This window comes from Halichoeres trimaculatus, unplaced genomic scaffold (assembly GCF_033239565.1).
Source record: "Halichoeres trimaculatus isolate MK-OKI-2021-1 unplaced genomic scaffold, fHalTri1.1 fHalTri1_scaffold_8, whole genome shotgun sequence".
NCBI lineage: Eukaryota > Metazoa > Chordata > Actinopteri > Labriformes > Labridae > Halichoeres > Halichoeres trimaculatus.
This window is the reverse complement of record NW_027437186.1, coordinates 28,731,125-28,755,686: the sequence shown is the minus strand read 5'-3', so window position 1 is coordinate 28,755,686 and position 24,562 is coordinate 28,731,125. Positions and strand designations below refer to the sequence as shown.

The window sequence follows — 24,562 nt, the reverse complement described above, 5'->3', positions numbered from 1 at the left end:
TCAATAATTTAAAGAATTTTTGTGATTTTTCTTTTGTTAATTCTTGTTAAATACTGCTGCATCCTACCCACTGCACCATCTAAGGCTTAATTTTTGATTACTTCAATTTTCTGTCAAACTCAATTTAAGAAGTTGTTTAAAACCATCAGGCGTCATGGTGTTTTGCAGTTATTATAGTCTGCAAAAATAATTCAAACTGTGTTTGTGCCATCTGTTTTTCAGACACCTCATTGTCTTTCCAGACATGGCTGCCTGGGAAGACAGTGAGAGACCAGACTGTCTCACATCCGACAAACAATAATCAAAATGCATACTTTATAATGTTGTGATTTTTGGGAAACAGTCATCAAACCTGAGCATTCATCAGTTCCTGTTTATTCAGCTGTCACTTTCTGGCACTACATGAGGACAAAGATCCATATCTGATGTTGTTTATTACAGATAAGATATTAAGGCTTTTGAGGTAGTAATAAACCATCTCTGAAATATACAATAAATCAGGCACAGACACATGACAGTGACAGCCAACAGTTTTTCACAAGTTCCTGTTTACAACCAGATTTTACCTTGTGTCCTGGATGCTGTGATCAAAAGTAGACAGTTCTGAACATGCACAGTCATAATCAGGCTCTCGGGTTAAACAGGTTACACAGACAATGAGATGCATAAACATGTTTCATGCTATTTCTACATTTGTTATAGCCATCTAACATTGTAAATTGATGTTTTCTTTATAAAGTAAACTAATCACAATAAAGTCACTGCAAAAGTTTGGACAATTTCAGCACAAATGTCTCAAATACATGTAAGGGATACAACAGCACCACATGTTTAAAAGACAACCAGTAAAATCACTAAAGCTTCCATGCCACTTTAAAGTACAATATTTATGTTCATACAAAAAAATGATGGCAGTTTCTTCTCTTTTCTCTCTATGGTTTAAAGTAACCCCAGGAATCCTCGCCTACAATCGTGCTATCTCAGGGACAGCCTTACAATGCTTAGACTTTGTTTCTTCTCCATGGGGAGCTGTGTGTCTCTCCTGCTCCTCTTGACATGGGGTATCTCAGAGTTCTCGGCCCGTTTCTTTTTTCTTATATATGCATCCCCAGAGACAAATTATCGGTCATGCAGTTACTGCAACAGAAACTCAGTCTCCTCAAACTGTCTGGCTGCTTGTAGGAACGGGATGTGTCATATATTTCTTTGACTTAATTCAGATACAGCAAAGCTCCCTAAGCCCTGAACACCCAGCTATTAACGGTCTCCAGATGGCTAGCCCTTTAACAATGTTAGTCAGACCTGTTTCAAAAAGTCTCTGCATTTTCTTCGACCCTCTTCCAAAATTTGATGGTAATGTTAGAAAATTAATTAAATCCTTCTTTTTTTCCCAACTGCAAACAAATGAAAAATATGATAGATGAATAAAAGGATGAGTACATCCAAATTTCATCATGAACAAAATGCTGCAGCCATTTGAAATCCTACATCACTTTCACAATTTTTGTGTCCCTAAATGGCTACTATCAAAGTTAGAATTGATTTCAAGCGCTTTTGTTAATCTTTTCAAGCATTATATTGCCTGTATATATTCTAACTTCAGACCAGCGCATACTTTCAGGTTGACCATCATCAATCTCCCATGTTCACCACTTTCCTGATCTATCAATAAAAGCTCAAAAGCCTAAAAATAAATTTACAAATCTCACCCTGCTTTCTTTGAGGGTTAAATGCATCACTCAATATCACACAGCACAAGGAAGGCTGTTTCTGCACTGAGCAGGCTATTGTCTGTTCTGACAGCAGTTTCAGATATTTTAAAATTACAATGCAGGAATTGTCACTCTTGTTGAAGGAGTAGGCCATAAAGAGGCATTGTTTATTCATCCTAAATCAGATGTGTTGAGAAACGTGCACTAAAGTGCCCTCTTGTGAGCCAAAATATGCATCCAAGTGCGCTCCTTAGAGCTAAAGCACGCTTAGGTGCCCTCAAAAACACATACAAAGTGTCCTCTTGAGTCAAAGCTTTTGCCAAAGTGCCCTATTGAGAGCCAAAATGCACACTTGAGTGCACTTATGGGAGCCAAAACTTGAGTAAAGTGTCCTCTTGGGAGCGAAATGCACACTAAAATCCCCTGTTTGAAGCCGAAACAAGGGCTACAGTGCCCTTGAGGGAGCTAAAATGTGTGCTAACATGCCCCCGAAAAATATACGGAATTTAGTGCCCTCCTCAGGGTTCGAAAACATGTCTTTTTCCCCCCCTGCCCTTCGAAAAGTCAGTGCACACTTCTGGGCTTCTATAAATCCACACATATAGTGCCATGTCAGAAAGGAAATATCATCTTTATAGATGATAAAAGGAAACAGTTTTAGCTGTCTAAGTTTCAGGGCAGCATTATAATCTTACCAGTATTACCAGTTCCCTTAAAAGACTAGAAATGTCTGCTTTGAAAAATGCATTCTGGGTGAATGCATTTGAATTTTTCCAATTATTGTGAGAGGTTTTTTCTCTAGTTGTCACTCCTCTCATTCACTTGAGATCATTTGTAAAATAAAAAAATAAAAAAAATAAAGAGTACAAACAACAAAAACTAAGCAAAATCTATCTTTTCTATTCATAAAGTAAATTTCATTCGTGTTTTAAAAACTGTTTCAATAAAAACAATGGCAGTAGCTCTCGGCAGTCACAGTTAATTCGGCAGCTTGTGTTGGATAATGACCTGTTTGTATAAAGCTGTAAATTATGCTAATTTTCTGCAAGTTGCAAAAACCATTTTTATTATTCATAGTAAATAACACGCTCAGTAATCCATTAGTTTGACTCAAAACACTTTTGGGACCATTTGCATAAACACACATCTCAGCTCATGCAGACTGTTGAGCTTTGTTTTGAATATCTGAAAATTATCTTTGAACTTTTGAACGGACCCCTCTCCACACTCAAGCATCTACCTGGTGAAAAATTTGATGATTCCTTGGTAGTATGCAGTGGATGATATGCTGATTGTTTCTGCAGCTAGATGAATCACACTCTGCATCATAAGATGTTAAATATTCAAGGAGCTGCTCACATCAACACACTCTGAGACAGATAAATTACACGTCATTTGAAACTGCTGAAAAAAAATGTGGTCCAGGTAGAACAGAGAGCAGGTGATAGTCCTCTCTTCTTGTAGGCTGTAGCATCAGAGTCAAACAGAGTTGCTCCTGCAGCTCAGAGGCACAGATGTTCGGGACATTTCCATGTGCACGGTGGACATAGGAAAACGTTCACACTCATCTTCAGCTGAGTGGCAGCGGCAGTGCAGCAACACCTCCCTCACCTCCTGCCTGAAGTTGGAGTTGAGAAAGCCGTAGATGATGGGGTTGATGCAGGTGGAAGACATGGCCAGCAGGTGGCACAGGGAGAACAGCAAGTTGTGGTGACAGATAGGCAGAGCCTCCTGGTTCCAGTCTGACACCACGTTGAAGACGGTGAGCGGCAGCCAGCAGAGGGCGAAGGCCGTGATGAGGGCGACCAGCATGATGTTGATCCTGCGGCTGTGGGTCATGCGATGGTTCTCAGGGGTCCTGGCTCGATCTAACATCTCTTTGCGGTGTCGTAGCCTCACAAAAACTCTAACATAGCAGAGAAGGACTAATAAAAGAGGGCCACAGTACTGGAAAAGCAGGAGCCATGTGGTGTAGGCGAGCCTGTGGTGCTGGGATGGCCAGTGCTCCAGACAGGCCATCATATGTGGAGAGGTGGTAACGTAGGAGAAGAGAGTTCGATATGAATTTGGAGGCAAGGATGAGTTTTTTAATGTGTAAGAAACAGAAAAAGGTGAAGAAGCATTGAGATAACTTTGAGGAGATGCTTGATGATAGAAAGGAGGCTGAGGCGGAACCATGTGGGTGTAGGGTTCGTTTGTGAGGAGCTGAAAGGCCAAGAAAGGCGAGGAGGTCAGTCCAGCCAAAATCCAAATCATTAAAATCACAACATAGGCTTGAGGGATGCTTGGTTTCCATCCAGAGGGGTTAATAATGAGCTGATGTCTTTCTAAGGCGATGAAAACTAGAGAAAGCACTGACACTGTCACAGAAACACACTGGATGAATGGCACCAGGCGGCACAGCAGCGACCCAAACACCCAGTGATCCATGAGCGTGTATATGACAGTGAAGGGAAGGCAGAAGACGCACACCAGGATGTCAGAGAATGACAAGTTGCAAATAAAAATGCCGGTGACGTTGACTTTCTCCCTGCGCCGGGTGATGATGCAAATAAGGCCAATGTTCCCCACCAGCCCCAGCACCATCGTGAGGCTGTACCAAACCACCAGGCACACCATAAGGAGAGGAGACATGTGGCACATCTCATCCTGTCCAAGGACAGCCAGGTCTGACAGGAGATGACTTTTATTCTCCAACCACTCCTGCACCGACTCGTGACTGTTTCTCCCCTCCTCCCATGGAAGGTTGCGCAGCGTGGCAGAGGTGTTGAAGGGCTGAAGAGGAGCTGTCGACGCTGGAGAAGGCTGGCTTGTGTTGCCACTCAAGGACATGTCACCGATAGACTTCAGTGTCACCAGCCCTCAGGATCACACTGTCCATCCCCGCCTGGAGGTAACATGCATCTGACAACACGACAGAGAGAGCACAGAGGGAAAAATGAATGCTTCATGGGCAGAGCAGCTTCCACGGGTCAACAAATCTGTTAGAGACGAGCTAATAGAGATATTTCTCCAGAGACAGAGTAAATAAAGGGCAGAGATCTTTAGGTTGAATAAAAAAAACCAAGGATGCATGCTCAAGATGAAGTGTGCAATGTTAAAGGCTTTTTCTCTCAATTTACAGGGAAGGTAGTTTGTTCAAGGGGTGCACTCTTAATCCGCAAGGCTGATGGCGCCCCAGCTGAGCTGCTTAAAATGATGGAGCTGTTCAGTTACGTCCAAATAAGCTGCATTTTTACCCTAACAATCCTTCAGAGAGTTCTGTTGTGGTCTGATATTAAACAATGATGGCTCACTAAATGATCACAGTCAATGCATGCAACTGGAACGGATCTGCAGGACTATGATGTCTCCATCCAATCTTTCAATTCAATTTAATTAAGAGAGACAAGTTAATGAAGAACAGAGATTGAGTGACAATGAGTTATTGATAGAGTCTCTTTGGTCCTGTCCTTCATGATTTAGGATTTTAATATGAGCCCATTAGATTTCATGAGGTTTCCAGTAGGTTTTCTTATTAATTTCTGCCTAGATGGCACGACATTTATCAAAGCAGAAACCTCTGGTTTTAAGAAAACAATGATAGTGAATGAAGTGATGGGGTAAGACAAGTGAGGTAGCAGTATATATATCCCACTAACTGCAGAGGGGCAGACAGTCGTGGAACAAAGGATTGGACATTAAAGATCAAATATGGACACTAAAAGACAATCAAGAATTATGTCATACTTCTGTAAATGGAATCAAAATGTATGATAATCTGATGATATGTGAAAAAGAGGAGAGTAAATATTGAGGAAATGGGGACGGGACTAGATAAGTTCTGCTTCTCCAGTCTGCCCTTTCGGACATGTACAATGTGATCATCTATTGACAATGTATGATGTTGTATAAGTGTGCTGACATGACCGAAATCAATTCAATTCAATTCAGTTCAATTCAATTCAATTCAATTCAATTCAATTCAATTCAATTCAATTCCAGACTCAAACTCTATGCAGAAATGTCCAAAACTGCAGTTCAAAGAGCGTCCACGAGAGACTGGCTTCAGAAGCACCACATACTACATACATACCCATTCAAAAAGCAAATCCTTTCAGAAAAAATTAACATGGTCAAAGCCTGATTCAAAAAAGGTTTTGGTGAGTACTTCATGTCTCAATACCTCAGCGAGGCAGAGGGGGGACTTCATAACTTGTTATTTTCTTAGGTAGAGCCAATTGGGGTGCCTGAATTTTACTCTTTAAATCAAGCATTGTTACAATGCTTCTTATTGTTACAAGAAAGACAAAATCCACCAAACACTTTATATATATATATATATATATATATATATATATATATATATATATATATATATATATATATATATATATATATATTTTTTTTTTTTTTGGTGGTCTCGAAATATCCTCAAATTTCCTCTAAAGCCATCCTGTGTATATATCTATATATCTATATATCTATATATCTATCTATATATATATATATATATATATATATATATATATATATATATATATATATATATATATATATATATATATATATATATATATATATATATATATATATATATATAAATTTTGGTGGTCTCGATATATCCTCTAATTTCTCCTCTAAAGCCATCATGATGTCAACTTTTGAGTAGCCCCTGTAAAATATGCTTTCTTTTCTTTTTTTCAATCCTTTTTTTCAACAAGCAGTGCTCGTAAATTTAACCCAACACTGTACATGTTGAACTGCAAGTAGGCAATTCTTGGTGGTAATGATCACTCTCTTCTCTTCTTCTATCCATAATAAAACCTCCAACTTGTCAGATTCCCGCCCACAAATGAGTCCTCCAGTCAGGTCTGAAGACTCAACATAAAAGCCTAATGACAATAAAATTACTGAGCATACATCTGAGCAGACTTCTTCCTTTCTTTCTTCTTCACTTACTAACAGTGTAGTGCGTCTTAGTGAAAGGGCATGACAATGTCAGGATCCTAAAAATGGATTCTTGCTGTCTTTCCTGAAACCTCTGCCATGTAGAAAACAAGCCTGTCATTTTCCATTAACCACACACACACACTCAGCTACCAGTGCCTTCACACTGCATCATTTCTAACCTGCTCTGTCAGTGTGTTGAGCGAGCTGCGGGCAGACTGGCACAGCATTGATCCGCCTTTCTTCAGTGGAAAGAAAAGTGTAATGTCACCAGAGAGCAGCTGGAAATAAGGCGATGAACCACAAATAACAAAGGGGGAGAAAAAACAAGAATTGCCAATTAGTGGGAAAAGCTGAAGCTGTTCTTTTACAGTGAAATGACACTGAAGGATCTGGTGTGTCACAGCGATCTTGATGGCAGAACGTCCTCAAGATACGGATCATTGTGGCCTGGTGACCATATTCTCCCTTTCTTCCTCACTGAAGTGTCCTCCTTAGAGAAAACCATCCTCTCTCAATTTTCATGATCCAGCTTTACCTCTGTTGTAGTTTTCTGAGGACAAATGTATTATATTACGTAGTTTTTCATTTCTAATCACTTCTTAACCGACAGTCTTCACCCTGTGAGACAATCTCTGTTTCTCCAAAGAAATATTAGGATGGCTCTTTTGTGATCCCTTTCTCACAAATGTTCTTGCAGTTTTACTTAAAACATCCACATTTAATGCATAGAAACTATAATTTAAAGAATGAATTGCAGAGCAGTAATCCAGGATTGATTTTATGGTGTGAAATGATGTGAAAATGTGTATTTGAATAAAGATGGATCCGGCACATAATCTTGCAAATGAAAGAATGAGAGAAAAATGCAACATAAATGTTCCCGTCTGTGCATTATCCTACAGAATCTCTGTCTCCCCGTAGAGTTGGTTCAATCACTTCTAGTAGCATCTTTAAATTGGCCCCCTTTTTATTGCGTACTAGTAGAGCTAGGAGCCAATATTTCCAATTATGAGGAACCATCAAGTTGGAGTCATTTTACTAAAATATTAAAGACACAAAGATAACATTTCTCACTTTGATGCTCAGCCTTTGGGACTATCCAGATGCAATTTCCTCCCTCCTGCCTCCTGCATGTGGTGAAGCAGACAAACAGGGAGCAGGCAGCTTAACGGGTACAACCTGAGATGATGACCCAAGCCTCATTATTCACTGCTGGGGCTGTCAGGGACTGTGTGGATGCTATCTAATGAGACATTATCACCAGCAGCCTGTCAGCAGATGTTTTTCTCTCCCTCCACATTTTCATACAGAATTTAAAACATTCATGCAAGTCAGTGGCATCTTCCCCCCTGGTTTTCTGTTTTTCCTGCAGAAACTGGATAAAATTTCCAGTGTCTTTTTTGCTTGAATGCAGCATTCAAAATCATTTTTAAATTTAGAGATTGACAGTAAACATGGGGAAACAACAAGACACACCTTTTTAAACTAAGGAACATAAAGAAGCAAATAGAATATGAATATTTTATGCAGAAGAGCTTTCTGGTGCATAAAATAAAGCACTCACATAGGTGTTTCTTTGAAGCCGAGGTGATAAATAAAGCGACTCTGACCAGGTGAGAATCCTCTGAGATGATAGTTGGAGGCAGAGCTGAGCATCAGAGTGTTTCTGTGAGCAGTGAGGAGAGCAGCGCTGACTCTGGGCTGTTAGAGCCTTTTGGATGCCAGAGACCGTATGAGCGCTGAGCTCTGCTGTCACACAGTGGTGTAATAACTCCATTACATTTTGAATTAGAGCAAGTTTTCATTTATTGTTCAGTATAAAGCCAGACAGACAATGGGTGAGCTTGAAAAATCTTGTTTATTGGTCATTTAACTCATGTTAACACCTTTCAGGTTTGGACTTCAGCCAAACATAACCACAGAGACCACTAAGGAAAATTTAGAAATAGACAAAGTTTTGTTTTGTTCGATTTGAGCACAGGTTGAACAGTGCAGCTCTCCCTGTCCACCAGCATCTCACAGATCAGTGGCACCTCCAGCTAAAAGCAGAAAAAAGCAAAAACATACTCAGAGAATATAAACTGAAGTACACTAAATATGTTTACACACATGAAAAAAATGGTTATTACCCCATTCTTTAAATTCAACCTGACAATTCTCAAAAATAAATAAATAAATAAATAAATAAATAAATAAATAAATAAATAAATAATTTAAAAATAATAATAATAATAAAAAATAATAATAATGATAATAAGTTAGTGTTTAAAATTAAATTTTAATCTCAAAATGCAAAAATTATTGATGAAAAGAAAAAATCCTTTACTCAACTCTAAAACATTTAATAAAACCCAAAAAACAAAATTCAAGAATGAAAAAAAAAAAATCATGAGGGAAAAAAACAGCAAGAACAGAAAATGTCAATATAAGTATTTCACAAAAGGCTTTACATTTAATTAAAACCAAAATTGTTTTAAAAACATAAAAAATACGAGTAAAAATAATAACAATAATAATGACACTGCAGAAAAACTGCTTCATGTGGGTTACAATGAGCATTATTACAAACCGTTTAGCTCATGTCTTAGCCTTTATCTCCTGTTTTAGCCTTTAGCCTTTGTTTAGCCTGTAGCTTTTGTTTTAATCTTTTGCTTTTGTTTTAGCCTTTAGCTCAAGTTTTTACCTTAAGCTCATGTTTTGACTTTTAGCTAGTTTTTTTTGTTGTTTGTTTGTTTTTTTTGCCTGTAGCTTGTGTTTATTATTCAACTTGTGTTTTAGCTTTAAGCTTGATTTTCAGCCTTTAGTTCAGGTTTTAGCTTTTAGCTAGTTTTTTAGCTTGTAGCTTGTGCTTATCATTTAGCTTGTGTAGTCGCTTGAAACTTGACTTTTAGCCTGTAGCTCATGTTTTAGCCTTTAGCTTGTGATCAAGCGTTTAGCTTGTGATTTAGCTTACACAAGTTTCAAAATGAGACATAATTCTTGGAATCCAAAACCACCTTCTTACTTTGATAAAACTTCATTCAACACAAAATGATATATCAAAAAAGACAATTTACATCTCTCTGATTTTTATTGCCTGATTTTGTGGTTTTGTAGAACATTTTGTTCCCTGTTGTTATAATTACTATACTCGTAGAGGCATTATGGTGAAATTATTATCCCTCCGAGAGACATGATCATCACGCTACCAACAAATTCAACAATGTTCAGCCTCCTCATTTTGAAAAGTTCCAAATTTCTGATACAAACTCAGTACAAAAAGCTGAAGGTCTGTTATTATTCATCCAGTGTCTTCGGTTTAATTCAACAATTGAATACAACAATGATAAAACAGCTGAAGAAAGGGGTCATATTGAAACACAGGAAACTGTTTTCTTTGTCTGTAAACTTTTATTTCCAGGGGCAGATTCCCTGCATTGCAAGAACAGCCAGGAGTTGTAAACAGTTATTAGAGAAAAACAGTTTGGATCAACATAATAAAAATATTTTTACAACATTATAGCAAAAAAGGCAGCTTCAGAAAAATCTGATATCATGATAAAGATTCATAAAATTAAAGTTTCCTTTTCTTATCACATTATTAAAAATCTGTAAAAGTTAATTTAATCATTAAAATGTTTAGCAGCTGATTGCTAAAGCTGAACATTAAGTTAACATTTTTATATTTGGTTAATCTCTGAATGCAGACAACTTTACCATCAAAAGGTCAACTTTTAATGATCTTTTATGAACAGAAAAGTGTTTCACTTGAAAAGAAGGTGAAAAAAACTTTGAACAGATAACAGGATGTAAGAAAAAAAATCCCACAGGTGCTGAATCTCTTTAACTGTCACCAAGACAACACCACAACATTCACCGTCTGTGAACTCAAATCACCCGCAAAGCCGAACATTAAAGACAGAGAAAACAACTTCAAAAACATTCCCAAACAAAATTACGTGCAACTGGTGCATTAAGTCTTAAAAATCAACTTCATTTCTCTTTTTTATATGGCAGTGTGCTGTGTAGTTGTTTGAAGTCTCAGAAAATACACTTATTTGTCTGTTAGCTGGCAGTGAGTTAGAATAATTAGCATTGCTTTCATGTCATAGTAAATATTTTCCTAATGCCAGCACACAAGTAGCATAGCTTAGCATAAAGACTGAAAGCAGAGAGGAACAGCTAGCTGGGCTCTGTTCGTCAACAAAACAACCCATCCATTATCTTCTCTACAGAAACTCAAATTCATTTTGAGCAAAAAACAAAGGTCACAGTGTGATGAAGTACATCACAGATAGCAGGAAGCTTCTTAATGACATGTTGCTGACAGCACTAACACTTCTTTATATAACGATTTTTGAGGGCTGATGAGCTTTGGTGATGTCCTGAGGGTTCACGTTTTAATATACTATTTGCCGATTGTCTGTGGGAGCCGGACCGAAGTCTTCAATTATGATGGCAGTTAGGTGGACTAGGTTACCCAAACTTAAGGTGCTAACATCTTTGGTGGCTTTAAATGTTGTAACTTTCCTGTTGTCAGGACTTAAATGTCATATTTTACATAAAGATATTTTTATTTTTAGTGCTTAAATAAAGCAAGAACAAAAAAAGTGATTTGTGATAATTTTGATGCTTAAAAAAATGTAATGAAGCAACCATGTGACACTGTATTTGTTTTAAGTTTGGATGATAGTGGAGACAAATGTGTGAAATGTGTGATGTTTGTGTGTGCAAATATATGTCACACCACGCTTGCATCAGTGAGTGTCCTCCAACCGAATATCTGGATGTGCCCCCGACAGTCATGATGCCAAGCTAAGCTATGCTAAGCTGTTCCGCTGCTGTTATATTTATGAACCTGTATATTTTTGTGATATTTCTTTCTTCTTAGCCTATATATTAAAACAAAGATCAACCATTCATACATATAAAGATGAAAACCCTCCAAAGACAGGAAGCAGCATTTCAAGTTAATAAAAAAAGATCATTTGGTTTCAACAGTGCAGCTAAAAATCTGCAAAGTTCGTTTCTATCCAATCAAAGTCTTCATGAAGGCCGGTTTGCTGAAGGGCCAATGGTACTGGTTAGGGACGGGTCCGTTCACATTGCACTCAAAAAAGGAGAACATGGGGAACCAAATGCGCGCCCTGCGGCTGTGCTGGTAGGCTCGAGTGTTAGCCAGCGTGTGATAGTACAGGAAAAGGCGGGTGGTGATGTAGAAGGCGATGAAGACGTCGATAGAGTAGTGCTCATGAGCTGCCAGGATGAAGAAAATCCCAAAGAGGTTTAAGACCCAGGAGATGGTGTGGATCATGTTCCAGGTCCGTGGAGTGTCTGCAGGGATAAATATGTTGGCTTTATTGTTTTTTTTTTAATCTATTTCATGGTTTATTTTTGATGCTTGGGTTTATAATGTTATAGTAACAGCTCTAGCTTTTCTGCAAAGTACTTTGTAACTTGTTTTAGAATCTGTTTTATGCATAAAGTTATTATTATTAAGTAACCTTACTTCTTAGGGTTATTTCTCACTCCTTTCAGTTGACTTGTGTTCCTCTCTTCACCTGACAACTGTATTTGTTCGCCTGTCTACTCCCACAGACCTCCAGACACCTCTGTACACAGCTGTCTGACCTGCCTTGTCTGTATTTGTCTGTCCTTCTTTGACGTCTACAGCAGGGGTGTGTTAAAAAAGACCATTAAAGTCTTTCATGCATACACATTCAGTAGCTGCATCTAAAAGGTTTAGTGTCAAAAACACAGGTATAATATATTTTTTTTCCAGAGTTAAGAAAGCTATTTTTAACCGGTTAAAGGGTTTATTTAAAAAAAAAAAAAAAAGTAAAGGCTGCATGTCATTTAATCATTTACAGAAGGGTCACATTGTACGTGCATTTGTGTATACACTGTGATTCAAGCTGTTTAATATTTATTCTAGACACAATACCATTAGGGAATATTTTCAAATACTGATACCAGCATTTCACCTACTTAAAACAGAATGATTAAATAGTAATAATCATTTACTGTTAGAAACTGGATTTCAAGATATCAAAAATTTAATTTCTCCACATCAAAGTTTAATCAAAGATATGTCTAAAAAAAACAGAACCTAATGATTTGCAAATTATTCAAAACTTATATCTAAGTGAAGATGGTGAAATATATAAAATGTTAAAACTTTAAAAGTCATGTTAAATTTAATGCCAGCAACACATTTTATCATGAAAAGATTCAGAGAATCTGTAGCAATGTCCGTGCCAAAGGGAAACGGCCATAAAACTGGTACTTTATGGTGATATTTGGGCCCTCTGGCAGCATGGCATTGAAACAGAACATGTTTTATTTGCAATTAAAATATGACCCACGGTTATGAGGTTAGCAAAAGGAGACATCATAAACAAAAACGACAGCCTGTATAGATCTACACATGCCGCGGGCATTTCTCACTGAATCTCTTATATTTTTACAATCTAAGCTCTTTAAATTATTTACTGGCTTAGGAATAAAGTCTGAATCAAGCAGGAGAGTATTTAGGTGTGAGACACAGCTTACCCTGTGAGCCCTTCATGAACTTAAAGAGGCTGTGAGGACTCTACCTTTATTTGTTCAGGACAACTGTTATCACAACAAGGTAAGGTACTTATCAACAGTTATGTAGCTCTGTTGCTCAAGACGTAACAAAAAGCAAAGTAAGTTTATTCCATAGTTTAGCCAGCTATATGTATCACCACTCACAGCCAAGTGGCTCAAGAGTATGTAAAGAGCATTTAAAGATCCTGATGTTTCACAGCTGGAAATATTTTTTTTTTTTGCTGGATTCTCAAAAGAGATTATAACTGTATCAAACTGGCAGCTTCCATCCAGCACTATCCACATACACTTTAAAATCTAGCATCATGATGGTAAGACCGTGCATAAATTTCTTATTATCTTGAGTTAACAAAGATGACTTTTCCATCACAACAGGCTAGAGAACAGATGAACAGATGAACTCCAGGACAGCTTTGATAAATACTTACATTCAGTCACAAAGAAGTTGAGCATCGTGATAACCACAGTGTGTCCACTAAACATGTAGTCTCCACATGTTTGGACACCCGTTAAAGTCATCCCAAACCCGCTCCAGATGGTCAGCGCTCTCTGGATCTTTCCCAGAGTGTCACCATAAGTCTGAGGAACATGAGACACAGTTATCGGTTAGAGGCAGCTGGTCATCATTTAGCGAGGATATCCAAGCCTGTCATGGGTTAGAAAAGATAAAGGATCTCTGTAGTTAATGCAAAAATGATTGAATATGTATGTTTCTCACCTTGCTGGCACACTTGAGGTGTTGTCCAGGCACAGAGAGTGAGGTGACAAACATGGTGCAACAACGCAGCAGGAACACAGTTCCCATTAAAGAGCACAAGCGTCTACAGAGAATCGACCTGAAACAGAGACAAAACATCAGACTTAAGAAGCCTCAATGCACGATACCTTCTGAAAACACTTTTCAAACAGCTGTCCTTAATAACTTTAACCATCTCCCCCCTAAAAATCAGATACATTTACCCAGTCCCTTTGGGAAAAAACAATCTTATCCACTCTGATGTCAGATTCTGAGCATTTTTTCTTCTTTCCTTTCATCCAAGCTGTGTTCAGCCAATGTGAAATTGACAGCACACACTGGCATGAGGCTTTCTTTGTTCTCCCTTTTAGAGTTAATCACTCATGACATAACTTTGATGTGACATGATGAAAAAATTGCAGATGTGATGCAGCAAAGAGCCGTGTTTTCTGCTACTCTTGGGAGAACTGGGATAAATACTCCATTTCCCATGTGCGTTCGTGAAAACGTGACTTTTTCCAAGGTGTGCATTTGTTTTGGAGAGCAGATCTTCAATGGGATGATGTAATGTGTTTGTAGTTACATAGCTCTACTGTTTAGGAGTTTCGGTCTACGTGCTGTAAATTGATTCATGTTCTCTTGAGAAAATTTGATCTGACTGCGGATACTCAGAAATATCATGTAAAAATAACCATTTTTGGCACTGATAACCTCATTTTAGATCGTGGATTACAATCAGGCACATATCTAGAAGTGAGACTTGTTCAAGATCACTCAAAAATTCTTCACAGTATTGTTAAAATCAGAACCCATTATCTACTGAAGTAAACAAAGTGTGTTTTCAGACTTCTCTGACTAAATGCGTTATAATAGAAAGACAGAAATCTTCATATGTGGACCATGTTTCTTAACCCTGATGTGCTTTTCTGCACGCATGATTCCACCTCACTGATGGGATATCTTAACTATGGACTACCTGTGTTTGTGAAGGAGCAGGATCAACAGAAACATGTAACACAGGATGAGACCACAGGCTTCAGCCATTGCAAAAGCCCAGGGGATTCTAGGAACACTGAAAGAGGACACGGATGAGCATGTCAGGGTACAGATAAGATATGAGAACAGCAGAATGTGTACATGAACTCTGGACTCATACCTGTCCAGGAATATATCAGGCAGAGGCGGGTACGTGGTTGTGTCTGGGACTCGCTCATGTACGATGACCATGACAAAAGATGTGAAGCCAAAGACTAGAAACACATAAAAGGCACTCATGACTGTTTTCCACACCTCTGGGTCCAGTCTACCTGCCAGTTGCTGCCTACACCTCCCGTTGGAGTGTATGTGACAAAGTGAATCTCCTGAGGCAAATCCAGATCTGTCTCCATTCCTTAGTCTGAGCTCAGTCCCGTTACACGTGTGGTTTCCTCCGTTGTGCCTCCTGATGGATCTGTCATAGCTCCACTCTACGCCTCCAGAGTCCACTGCAGGGTATCTGTCCGTAAGCTGCAAACCAAGCTCCTCCAGCTGGTTCTGGTTCTGCCTCTGGAGCCGGCGAAGGGCGATGTTCAGCCTCTTGATGTCTCCCAGGATAGTGAGGCCCAGTGGGGGCCCTCGAAGGTCAGCTTCAGTCAGAACCAGCAGAGCAAGGCCGTCCAGGCGGTGCTGGGTGCACAATAACTCCACGTATTCCCCGAATCCTTCCTCCTGCAGCCACTGAGCGACCTGCTTACAGCTCCAGGTGCTCACACTGTGCTCTGACAGGGCCATGGCACTACACACACACACACACCACACACAAACAGAAACAAAAATTGAGTATTTCAGGTGGGTTTCAAGTTGAACTGTTGAACTGTGAGTACCTCTCTCTCCTGCCTACTGATTTAATCACTTTTGGTCCTTTTGTATGAATGACAAGCTGCTAAAAACTCACCTCTCCACCTCTCAGTTTGCATACTTTTGATCATGGCCACTTGTGAAAAGGGCAAGAGCTGCAACTGCATGCAGGTCAATAGTTAATCCACCTAAGTTAATTTGGTCAATTGTCTGATTTTGATCTATCAGTTGACCAAACCTCAAAGCTTCAGTATAAAGTGAAACAAACAAACAAAAAGATTAAAACATAAAATCCTTTGATTAACACCCAGAGTAAAACATTTTTCTAAAACTAAATATTAGTCTCAAGTAAAGCATCTTAAAGGTATTACTGTATCTTGAAGTTTTATTTTGATGAAGCTTTTGAAGAAATTTTAAGATTCCTTGACTAAGTGTTAAAAAAGACATGTTCAGTTCAGGCTCAATAAAAAAAAAAAAAAAAAAAAAAAAAAAATTAGAATAAGGTTTTATATATATATATATATATATATATATATATATATATATATATATATATATATATATATATATATATATATATATATATATATATATATTTGTGTGTGTGTGTGTGTGTGTGTGTGTGTGTGTGTGTGTGTGAGTGTGTGTGTGTGTGTGTGTGTGTGTGTGAGTGTGTGTGTGTGTGTGTGTGTGTGTATAATGTTTCTAAGTCTAACAATTACAATTTTGTCAGATGAGGAGCATTTGCAGTGTCCAAACTATAAACTGTTTGGTTAAGTTCATCAGTCTCTGACCCGTGATTATTGGCACTCCTTAACTGGCTGTAACAATTTGCACCCACTGACAATAATAACAAAGTCTATTTACTGAAAAAAAGAACACTAAGGTCAACAGCAACAGACATCCTCCTTTAACAGCTCATAAACCTGGACAGTTTATAGATTACAAAATGAGTGATGAGGCAATGCAGGGATTCATAGAAGGGGAAACAGTAAAACTTCAGTGATGATCTTTAAAAAGGTGGTCACACTGAAGCAATTCTCGGAGTAAAACTTTTTTCGCACATTTTATTTCATGACAAGACATTGGAAACTAGGGGCTGGTTAAATTTAAATGTCATTTTTTCATGAGCATAAAGACAGATAAATGATAGGAATGGTAATATACGGAGCTGAAACTTCAACTTAATGTACAATTTCTTGACAAGATTAAAACTTGATTCCTCTCTGCTCTCACACAGTCACTGCTTCATGCTCTGAAGACGTGCATGAGGCAGAAATGACAAAACAAGGAGGCAGCTCTGTGTGGAGCAATCAGCTGTTTGTGCTCTTATTGGACGTGACCTGGTGCCACACATTGCAGAACGCTCAGTGTATTTCATCAGGTCTGTGACTACGCAGCAGCACACAGTTTAACTCACATTGATCCCTGTAAACCAAGCTTCTGTTTGGTGACAAATAAGAAATTATTCCACCTAAGTGAGAGTGGGAGTCCTCTTGGTAGCACAGCGTCATTTCATGATTAATAAAAATAAGAATCAGAAAGTCACTAACCCTCAAAAACAAGCAGTAAGCTCCACTCCCACGGGCAGACTCAGGTACTGAAGACACACTGCTCCTCATGCTAATGTATTTTGCTTCATCTTTAACCTTTGACCCTTCTGATAAGCTCACCGCAAAGGTCCGTAACCCTCAAACAGCACACCTGCACATCTAAAAACTGCTCAACGTGAGCGATACACGCTGATAGAACCGCAGATACTGACTGAAAATTATACAAGTAAGCAGATAATCAGTTATCAGTGATGACCGCAGCTTGAAACTACTCTATGGGTTGATTCATTAATGTGCTTTAAAACATAACAGCAGTTAACCCTGGTGTATTTGACCTAAATCTGAAAAATAAGGAAAAAAGGACCAAAACAGATGAGCATGTGATGGTTTTTGCCTTATAAATCATGTTTTTACAGTTCCACATTGAGTAAAATGATGTGTCAGAAACTGAAAACTATGTTTCACTGACAGAGGAAATTAGGATTGAATGATCCAAGAAATATCTAAAGATTGATGATCAAAGTTGTATGTTAACTATGTAAACTGAACATTTGTAAACAGTGACTGGATTTAAACTACAAATCTAACCCCCTTTTCATGTCTTACCTTAAAAAAAAAAAATAATCTTGAGACTTAATATAAGCCACATTCACTGGACTAGTCCAGAAAATTGTCTCAATTAAAGATACTGAAAGAGAAAATGACACCTGAAATTCTTGTTATGATTAAAAAACTAACTGTTAATAGGTTAAGAAAAATTAAATGTATGTCAAGTTTCTTGAAATATAAAATAAAGTCTGAATACAAGAAAATAAATACACATTACTCTTACCCATTGGTAGATTTTTTTTTTTTTTTTTTACTGGGGTTACATTTTTGCCTCCTAAAATCTTAAAATATGACAACTCTACAGCTGCTTTATATCTGCCACAATTCATAACAGATGAGATCAGTATTTGATAACAAAAAGCCTAAAAGGTTTAAAATTTAGCAGCATTTATGGGTTTCTGCTCCGTCAGAAGATCATGACCTATGATGGTTTGGACTTCTTGTTCCTCTTGGATACCAGGCTTTCCCTTTCGGATTCTACAGTAAGTTGCAGAGTCAACCACTACATATTTTCTAAACTGAAGAGAGACAGGAAATGTGAAGAGTTCAGAGAACACATGCAGCAAAGGAGGGTCCTGGCTGTGACCACTGCGATACGGACTGTAGCCTGTAGATATGGGGCACGTGTTAAACCCTTTCAGCCCAACGGCCAATAAACTATTTTGATTTGATACAACACAGCCACTCAAGGTCAAAACAAACATGCGGTATTGATGTGTGGTGGGATTAGTTAAAACTGATGTGTGCTCCACATGAGCAGCCTCTGTGACCAGTGTGTTTTAAGCATTTAAAGAGAAATCTTCAGATATTCCTAGGGGTGGCTATTACCATTTTTCTCTCAATTTGTCTGTTAGTCTTTGTATGCTAAATAAAACAACTTCTCAAAAAACATCGTGATCTAACAACTTCAAATTTTAATATAAAGCACATATGTCTTCACACATAAAGAAAAAGATGCCTATCAATATTTTGTATTCAATCTTTTTTTGAAAATGTTGTTTAACCAGGAAAAACTCACTGAGATTTTAATTCTCCTTCATAAGAGTGTCCTGGCAAAGACCAGCAGCAGTACTTTCCAAAAAAGTTACAAGAAAATTTAATCTAAAAGTATTTTAATGAATTCTGGATTACAAAACAGAACGTCATCAGTCAAAGCATCTACACACTGACGCATCTTCCTCCAACATCTTAAGATTGCTTTAAAAAACATTTAAAGAGACCTGCTCCCTCAAACTTCAATTTTCAGCAGCAAATCTAAAATTCTCTTTTTGTCATGATGCACTCTGAGCACAGAGAGCAAAAAGTGTTGATGCTGGCTCACAGAGTGAAGACTGAAGCTTCCAGCTTTTCTCAAATGAATTAAATTACATAAATAAGAGAGATACAAGCCAAGAGTCTTCTTGGAAACGAGGATCTGCCAGTAATTTAGTCCACAGGTTGACAGTGTAGGCTAGCCGACTCACACATGGAGCAGTGATGAGTGGATCTCGTATTAAAGCTCCTGTGAGGAACTTTCAGTTTGTGTTGATTTTGGCACCCCCTATGGAAAAAAAAACCTTTCTCTTTTACTGATCTTATCTGTACATGCTAAAATGCAAAAACACATCCTGGGCGCTGTTGGTTTATTAATGTAACCCCCTTATTTTATAAATCTAACCCCATTCAAGACAATTATTCCATAAAATCATAATGTGACACCTGATGGTTTTGTAAATAGTTGTAAAAGCCTTCAAACTTCCTGTATTCAATTCAAATTATTGTATTTTACTGTGTTGTTTGCCAAATTTGTGCTTTGAGTTTTAAAATCCACAGTGTATATTTCAGTCCTAAAGTACAAAAAAACAAAAAAAAAAAGTAATAAAAACAATTTTTAAAAAAAGGTTAAAAAATAAGGTTATATACGTTTTTTTTCATACCAGGTCAGTTCCAGGTCTACAGTGTTTTTACATTATATAAAAAATGAATAAATAACTGTAAAATCACACAGGTGAACAAATTAAAAAAAAAAAAAAAAAAAAAACCTGAGAGGCAAGGTAAACAGTGAATTATAAAGGTAAAGTCATAAGTGGTAAAAAAAAAATGGCACTTGACCCTTAAACCCCAAAGGGTTAAGAGCTCACCCGATAACTAGAAGCTATAGTCCCCATAGCACTTGTCACTGATTCGACCCCAGCCACAACAATTTCCTGCAACACATTTCCTGTTTGTTTTCATCTGCTAAACTGATGAAAAAAATGGCAAAAAATGACATTAAAAAACCCTCATCCTACTTTTTTTAAACGATCACTCACCATGAATGTTTGAAACAGAAAATGTAACAACAGGCTTTGTCTTTACTCTGCTGTTTATTATCTGATCAACACCTCAGCAGTCTCACAAAGTAAAAGAAAGAGCATAGAAACTGAAGCTTTAACTTTTATAGGTATCACAACCAAAACTTCCCACAAGAGCTTTGAATAAAGTCATTTATACCAGATTATAGCAATTGTTTTGATAGAAAACCATTATAAAGAAAGAATTGTCACGTTGCAATATCACTCTGTAACAGTATTTATGACGTACTTGGATAAAATAATCACTTAAACTGATCTGTTTTGTACCATAACACCACACAAGTCAGCACATTGTTTACAGCAGCAGACTATTTCAACTGTTTCTGTTGAGTGCATAACTTCAAAATGGTGTTAAGACCTTCAAATGGTGATCATATGGATGTTTGTTTGCTGTTAAAGCTCATATTATACCTTGAAAGGATCTATAAAGAACAATAACCCTGAGACTTAACTGAACAAAGTCTGAGAGCGGACTCACCTGTGCTGCTCTGCTCGTCCCCTCACAGGAAGAGGTTATTTTTAAACTCTAGGTTTACTGGCATGGTCATGCTGTGGCTTTACTTGGAGATTCATAAGTGCCCTGTCAGCTTGTTTGGCTGGCTTACAGTGAGTCACACTGCGCTGACACACAGCTGTGTGCGTGTGAGAGAGAAAGCCCCTCAGTGTGTGTGAGAAACACTGTTAGACAAAGGGCTCACAGTCTGTTCAACACAAACAATGAAACATCACACTTTGGCCTCAGATAAACTCTAAAAGGTTAACTTGTTTTCATGAAGTTTGGATGAGAGTTATTTCTTGACATAAATAAAAAAGTTAAAGCCACCATCTTAAAATTGGAAGTGAGAAAAAGAACACTTCCCCTGTTTTAAAATAACTTTAACAGACTTTCTGAAGCAGCTGATGTTCTTTCTTACCAGAGATCCACTGTCACAGGGCTGTTACAGGGTGTGGATGATGATCTGTGTCACAGGAACTCTTCATGATCAACATGTTTCTGACAGCCAGGCAACCAAACAGGAAGAGAGCAAATCAACAAGAGCAGCAAAGACGAGCTGCTGCTCTCAGGTAGGGCTGCTGGTTAAAGCGTGCTGACATCTGCTGGACGTGTTCAGGAACAACTGAAGAGGCAGCTTTGGCTCAGGGACTTTTTCAAAGGGTATTAGTGTTTGTTTCAACCGCAGGGACCATGGTTGTAATTAAGTTACAGTGACTTAATTTCATCCCCCTTAAAAAGCTCCTGTTGTGTGGTTTACTAAAGTACAGGATGTCTACCGTGGACCAAACCTGTTCTGACTGAGCTCCAGACCTCAGCAACAACCTCCCAGGGAAATTCAAGAAAAATTTTTGTCCTCTCCTTTGAAGCAAAATTTGTATAGATGTGCTGTCACAGGAGATTTTGTCTGTTTTAATCCTGCAGATTTTTTAGGCAGTATCACAGATAGTATCTTTAATCTTTTTTTTTCTTTTCTTTTTGTCTAAAACTGCCTATTCCTTTTGTGGTTTTGGTCTTTAACACTTCCTTTCATCTTTTCCTTTTTCAAGGTTTTAATCCTTTTGACTTGTTTTGTTCTCATCCCATTTGCCCTTCTTAAAATTGTATTTATTTTCCTCTTCACTCTTTGTTATTTCTCTTGAATTGTCAGTTTCTTATCATAACGCATTTTTTAAACTCCATTTAAAAATAAGTTTACTGTGTATTGATTTTCATTGTTTTCATTTATTTTTGTTTATTAGTTGTTTATTATTTGTCTATTTTTACCTTCATTTTACCATCTTCTTGTACTGATCAGAATTGCATTTCAATGACAATAAAGAATATCCTCCTCTTGCTTCTCGCTTGATCCAAAAACCTATCTAGCTTTGTCTAAAGTTTATGTCCATGAAAATCTCATGCAATATGCTTCATCAGATCTGAACTTCTAGATTTTTCTCCTCACTTTGATGCCATCCATGATCCTCCATACCTCTCTGAACATCAACACTCCCACCTGCTCTCTCAAATCCTCTTCTTCCATTCACCTACTGCACCTCTTGGCGGCCTGTGAACCAAGAGGTTCAGAGCTTTTAGCTACTCTGCCTCCATTTCTGGAACTTCCTTGGACATCCACAGCATTGACTCCACCCTGGCATGAATGAAGATATAAGTAGATGAGATGCAGAAGTATCAGCCAGGTTTTAGACAACAAGCAAGATGATGGTGCTGCTCGAAATGAAAATATTAAGTATTTTTGTGAATCCATTAAAATCTCCTCTACAAAAAAAATGTTTTCAACTGGTTTTGATTTTACAAAACAAAATCATAGTATTGTTTTCAGATAGTTATGGTGGTGTAATTGAAGTTGAATGAGATCAAGCTTGGCAGCAAATCTGCGTCAGACTGCAGCACCTGTTCATGACTGTCACAGACAGCGAGCAGCCAAAGCGAAGGCAACAGACAGCAGCATGACTCAGTTTTAATTATCTGATTCATTTTTCACCCTCTAAACTTTCAAATAACTGAAGGAAACCTGAGCTGTGGAAACCGAGAGGGTGAGCAGAGAAAAGTCAGGGACATGGATTCAGGGGAGGAGGAAAAGTGCACATGTGCTACAGAAGGTTTCGAAGAGAAGATCCCGTCTCTGCAGGAGCTGGAGGAGGTTTTACACTCAGCTCCTCGCTCCTGTAGACATGGAGACGAGGTGTGGCCAAATCTGTATCTTGGAGACATGTGAGTGCTCCTTTCTGTCTTTCTGGTAACATGTGCCTCTAAAACTTGACTAATATACATTTTGTGTCAGGTTCATGTCTCATGATAAACTGGGGCTCTGGCAGCTGGGCATCACTCATGTCCTAAACGTATCGCATGGAAAACTGTGCTGTAAGGGCAGTGACGATTTTTACGGCACCACAGTGAAATACTTTGGAGTCCCAGCCAACGACCTGCCGACATTTGACCTTTCACCTTTTTTCTACCCTGCTGCTGAGTTCATTCACCAGGCTTTGACGTCAGGAGGTAACCCCAGCCGCCACACACATGATTACTCATCAAAACACACTTTATGTTCAGTCTCTTTGTTGTGATCTGCAGGAAAGGTGTTCGTGCACTGTGCTGTGGGTGTGAGTCGCTCTGCTGCGTTGGTCCTCGCGTATCTGATGATTCAGCACCACCTCAGTCTTCTTTCATCCGTCCACCATGTGCAACAGAAACGGTGGATTTTCCCAAACAGAGGCTTCCTGAGACAGCTCATAGCCCTGGATCGAAAACTGAAACATGAAAGGTCAAATGAAACGCAGGAAAAGTGAAAAGCATGAGGGTCAGGTTTCAACTTGAAGTACCAGGAACATTAAGGTGCTGTCCAACCACAGGGACTACAGGATCTACATTTAGATCTAGGGTGCTTTGGGTTGGCTTAGATTAATAACTCCTAAACAACTGTCTTCTTTGAGCTTGATGGGGTGAAAGTGTCTGTCATCTCCCAGAGTTACACTTAAAACAGTGACCCTGTAAACTGGAGACCTTCAGCTGAACATGTCAGAGAATACACAGTTTACAACACAGAAGAAGTCCTCAGGTGTACATCCTCATATAGTTTTATTCCTCCCTTCATCCCTCAGTGATCTCTCACCTTATTATTAAATCCAGGCCCTATTCTTGCCAGCTGGATCCCCTTCCCACAGTTCTGGTCAAATCCTGCCTCCCTTCTCTGCTCCCCTTCATTTCAGCCATTATCCACTCCTCACTTCCCACTGGAACCATTCCCACTCTTTTCAAATTTGCTGCTGTCAGACCTATCTTGAAAAAACCTGGTTCAGACCCCAATGACTTCACTATCCTCTGCTCGATGATACTCATCAGAGAAGTTGATGATCTAAAACCGTTTGAGAAGGACGCAGGCTTTTCTATTAGCTCTCGTCTCCTCTCAAGAAATATATTCACAGGCTGAATCTCCTCCACGCTTGAGGGCTAAATGCAGCATTTTACATAAAGATGCCAGCCTGTCTATGTTACCATTTGGCTGAATGGCCTTGTTTTACTGCCCTCTAATGGTCTGGCTGTGAGTTGCAATAACCCTTTTTTTTCTACATGTGTCACAGGCTTGATTTACATATTTACCTTGGGCCGTGGTGGAAACACAGGCCAACAATGGGCCACAGAAACTTTGCAATTCCTGGAAATGTTTCAAACTTCTGGTAAAAAAACAAACAAACAAAAAAACACAAAAACAGTCTTTCATCAGTAGAAACTTAACCCCACTGAGGTCTGTCTTTCCAACAAAGTCTCAGTTAGAGTTTGACTGCTGA

The 24,562-nt window shown here is 38.4% G+C and overlaps 3 protein-coding genes across 4 annotated transcripts; 1 reads left to right on the top strand and 2 right to left on the bottom strand.

Moving 5' to 3' along the window:
- Positions 1 to 462: 462 nt before the first annotated feature.
- LOC141795088 (neuropeptide Y receptor type 4-2-like) lies at positions 463 to 8,324 on the bottom strand. The gene is made up of 2 exons (XM_074675851.1): positions 8,209 to 8,324; positions 463 to 4,616 (listed from the first exon to the last, which is right to left on the bottom strand). The coding sequence occupies exon 2, from the start codon at positions 4,542 to 4,544 to the stop codon at positions 3,192 to 3,194; it is 1,353 nt and encodes a 450-aa protein (XP_074531952.1). The 5' UTR covers positions 4,545 to 4,616; positions 8,209 to 8,324; the 3' UTR covers positions 463 to 3,191.
- Positions 8,325 to 10,185: 1,861 nt separating this feature from the next.
- LOC141794637 (sphingomyelin synthase-related protein 1-like) lies at positions 10,186 to 21,314 on the bottom strand. Of its 2 annotated transcripts, none has more exons than XM_074675017.1 (6): positions 21,196 to 21,314; positions 15,107 to 15,724; positions 14,927 to 15,022; positions 13,933 to 14,050; positions 13,643 to 13,793; positions 10,186 to 11,957 (listed from the first exon to the last, which is right to left on the bottom strand). In XM_074675017.1, exons 2-6 carry the CDS (start codon positions 15,718 to 15,720, stop codon positions 11,653 to 11,655), a joined length of 1,284 nt encoding a protein of 427 aa, XP_074531118.1. In that variant the 5' UTR covers positions 15,721 to 15,724; positions 21,196 to 21,314; the 3' UTR covers positions 10,186 to 11,652. The 2 variants fall into 2 exon arrangements, with proteins under 2 accessions (XP_074531118.1, XP_074531117.1); XM_074675016.1 differs by lacking the exon at positions 21,196 to 21,314 and adding an exon at positions 20,760 to 20,901.
- On the top strand, positions 20,822 to 23,563 carry LOC141794734 (dual specificity protein phosphatase 13A-like). The gene is made up of 5 exons (XM_074675195.1): positions 20,822 to 20,887; positions 21,283 to 21,346; positions 22,784 to 22,988; positions 23,059 to 23,273; positions 23,349 to 23,563. Exons 1-5 carry the CDS (start codon positions 20,822 to 20,824, stop codon positions 23,561 to 23,563), a joined length of 765 nt encoding a protein of 254 aa, XP_074531296.1.
- The last annotated feature ends 999 nt before the right edge of the window (positions 23,564 to 24,562 follow it).

Bases quoted from the DNA above. Each gene is read 5' to 3' on its own strand.
- LOC141795088 (XM_074675851.1), bottom strand. From the start codon at position 4,544: ATGTCCTTGAGTGGCAACACAAGCCAGCCTTCTCCAGCGTCGACAGCT.
- LOC141794637 (XM_074675017.1), bottom strand. From the start codon at position 15,720: ATGGCCCTGTCAGAGCACAGTGTGAGCACCTGGAGCTGTAAGCAGGTC. The intron at 15,023-15,106 runs GTATGAGTCCAG...GTCCTCTTTCAG, and splicing joins CCTGATATATTCCTGGACAG to TGTTCCTAGAATCCCCTGGG. The intron at 11,958-13,642 runs GTAAGTATTTAT...TTATCCCTGCAG, and splicing joins CAACTTCTTTGTGACTGAAT to ACACTCCACGGACCTGGAAC.
- LOC141794734 (XM_074675195.1), top strand. From the start codon at position 20,822: ATGGTCATGCTGTGGCTTTACTTGGAGATTCATAAGTGCCCTGTCAGC. The intron at 20,888-21,282 runs GTGAGTCACACT...TGTTTCTGACAG, and splicing joins GCTTGTTTGGCTGGCTTACA to CCAGGCAACCAAACAGGAAG. The intron at 23,274-23,348 runs GTAACCCCAGCC...TGTGATCTGCAG, and splicing joins CCAGGCTTTGACGTCAGGAG to GAAAGGTGTTCGTGCACTGT.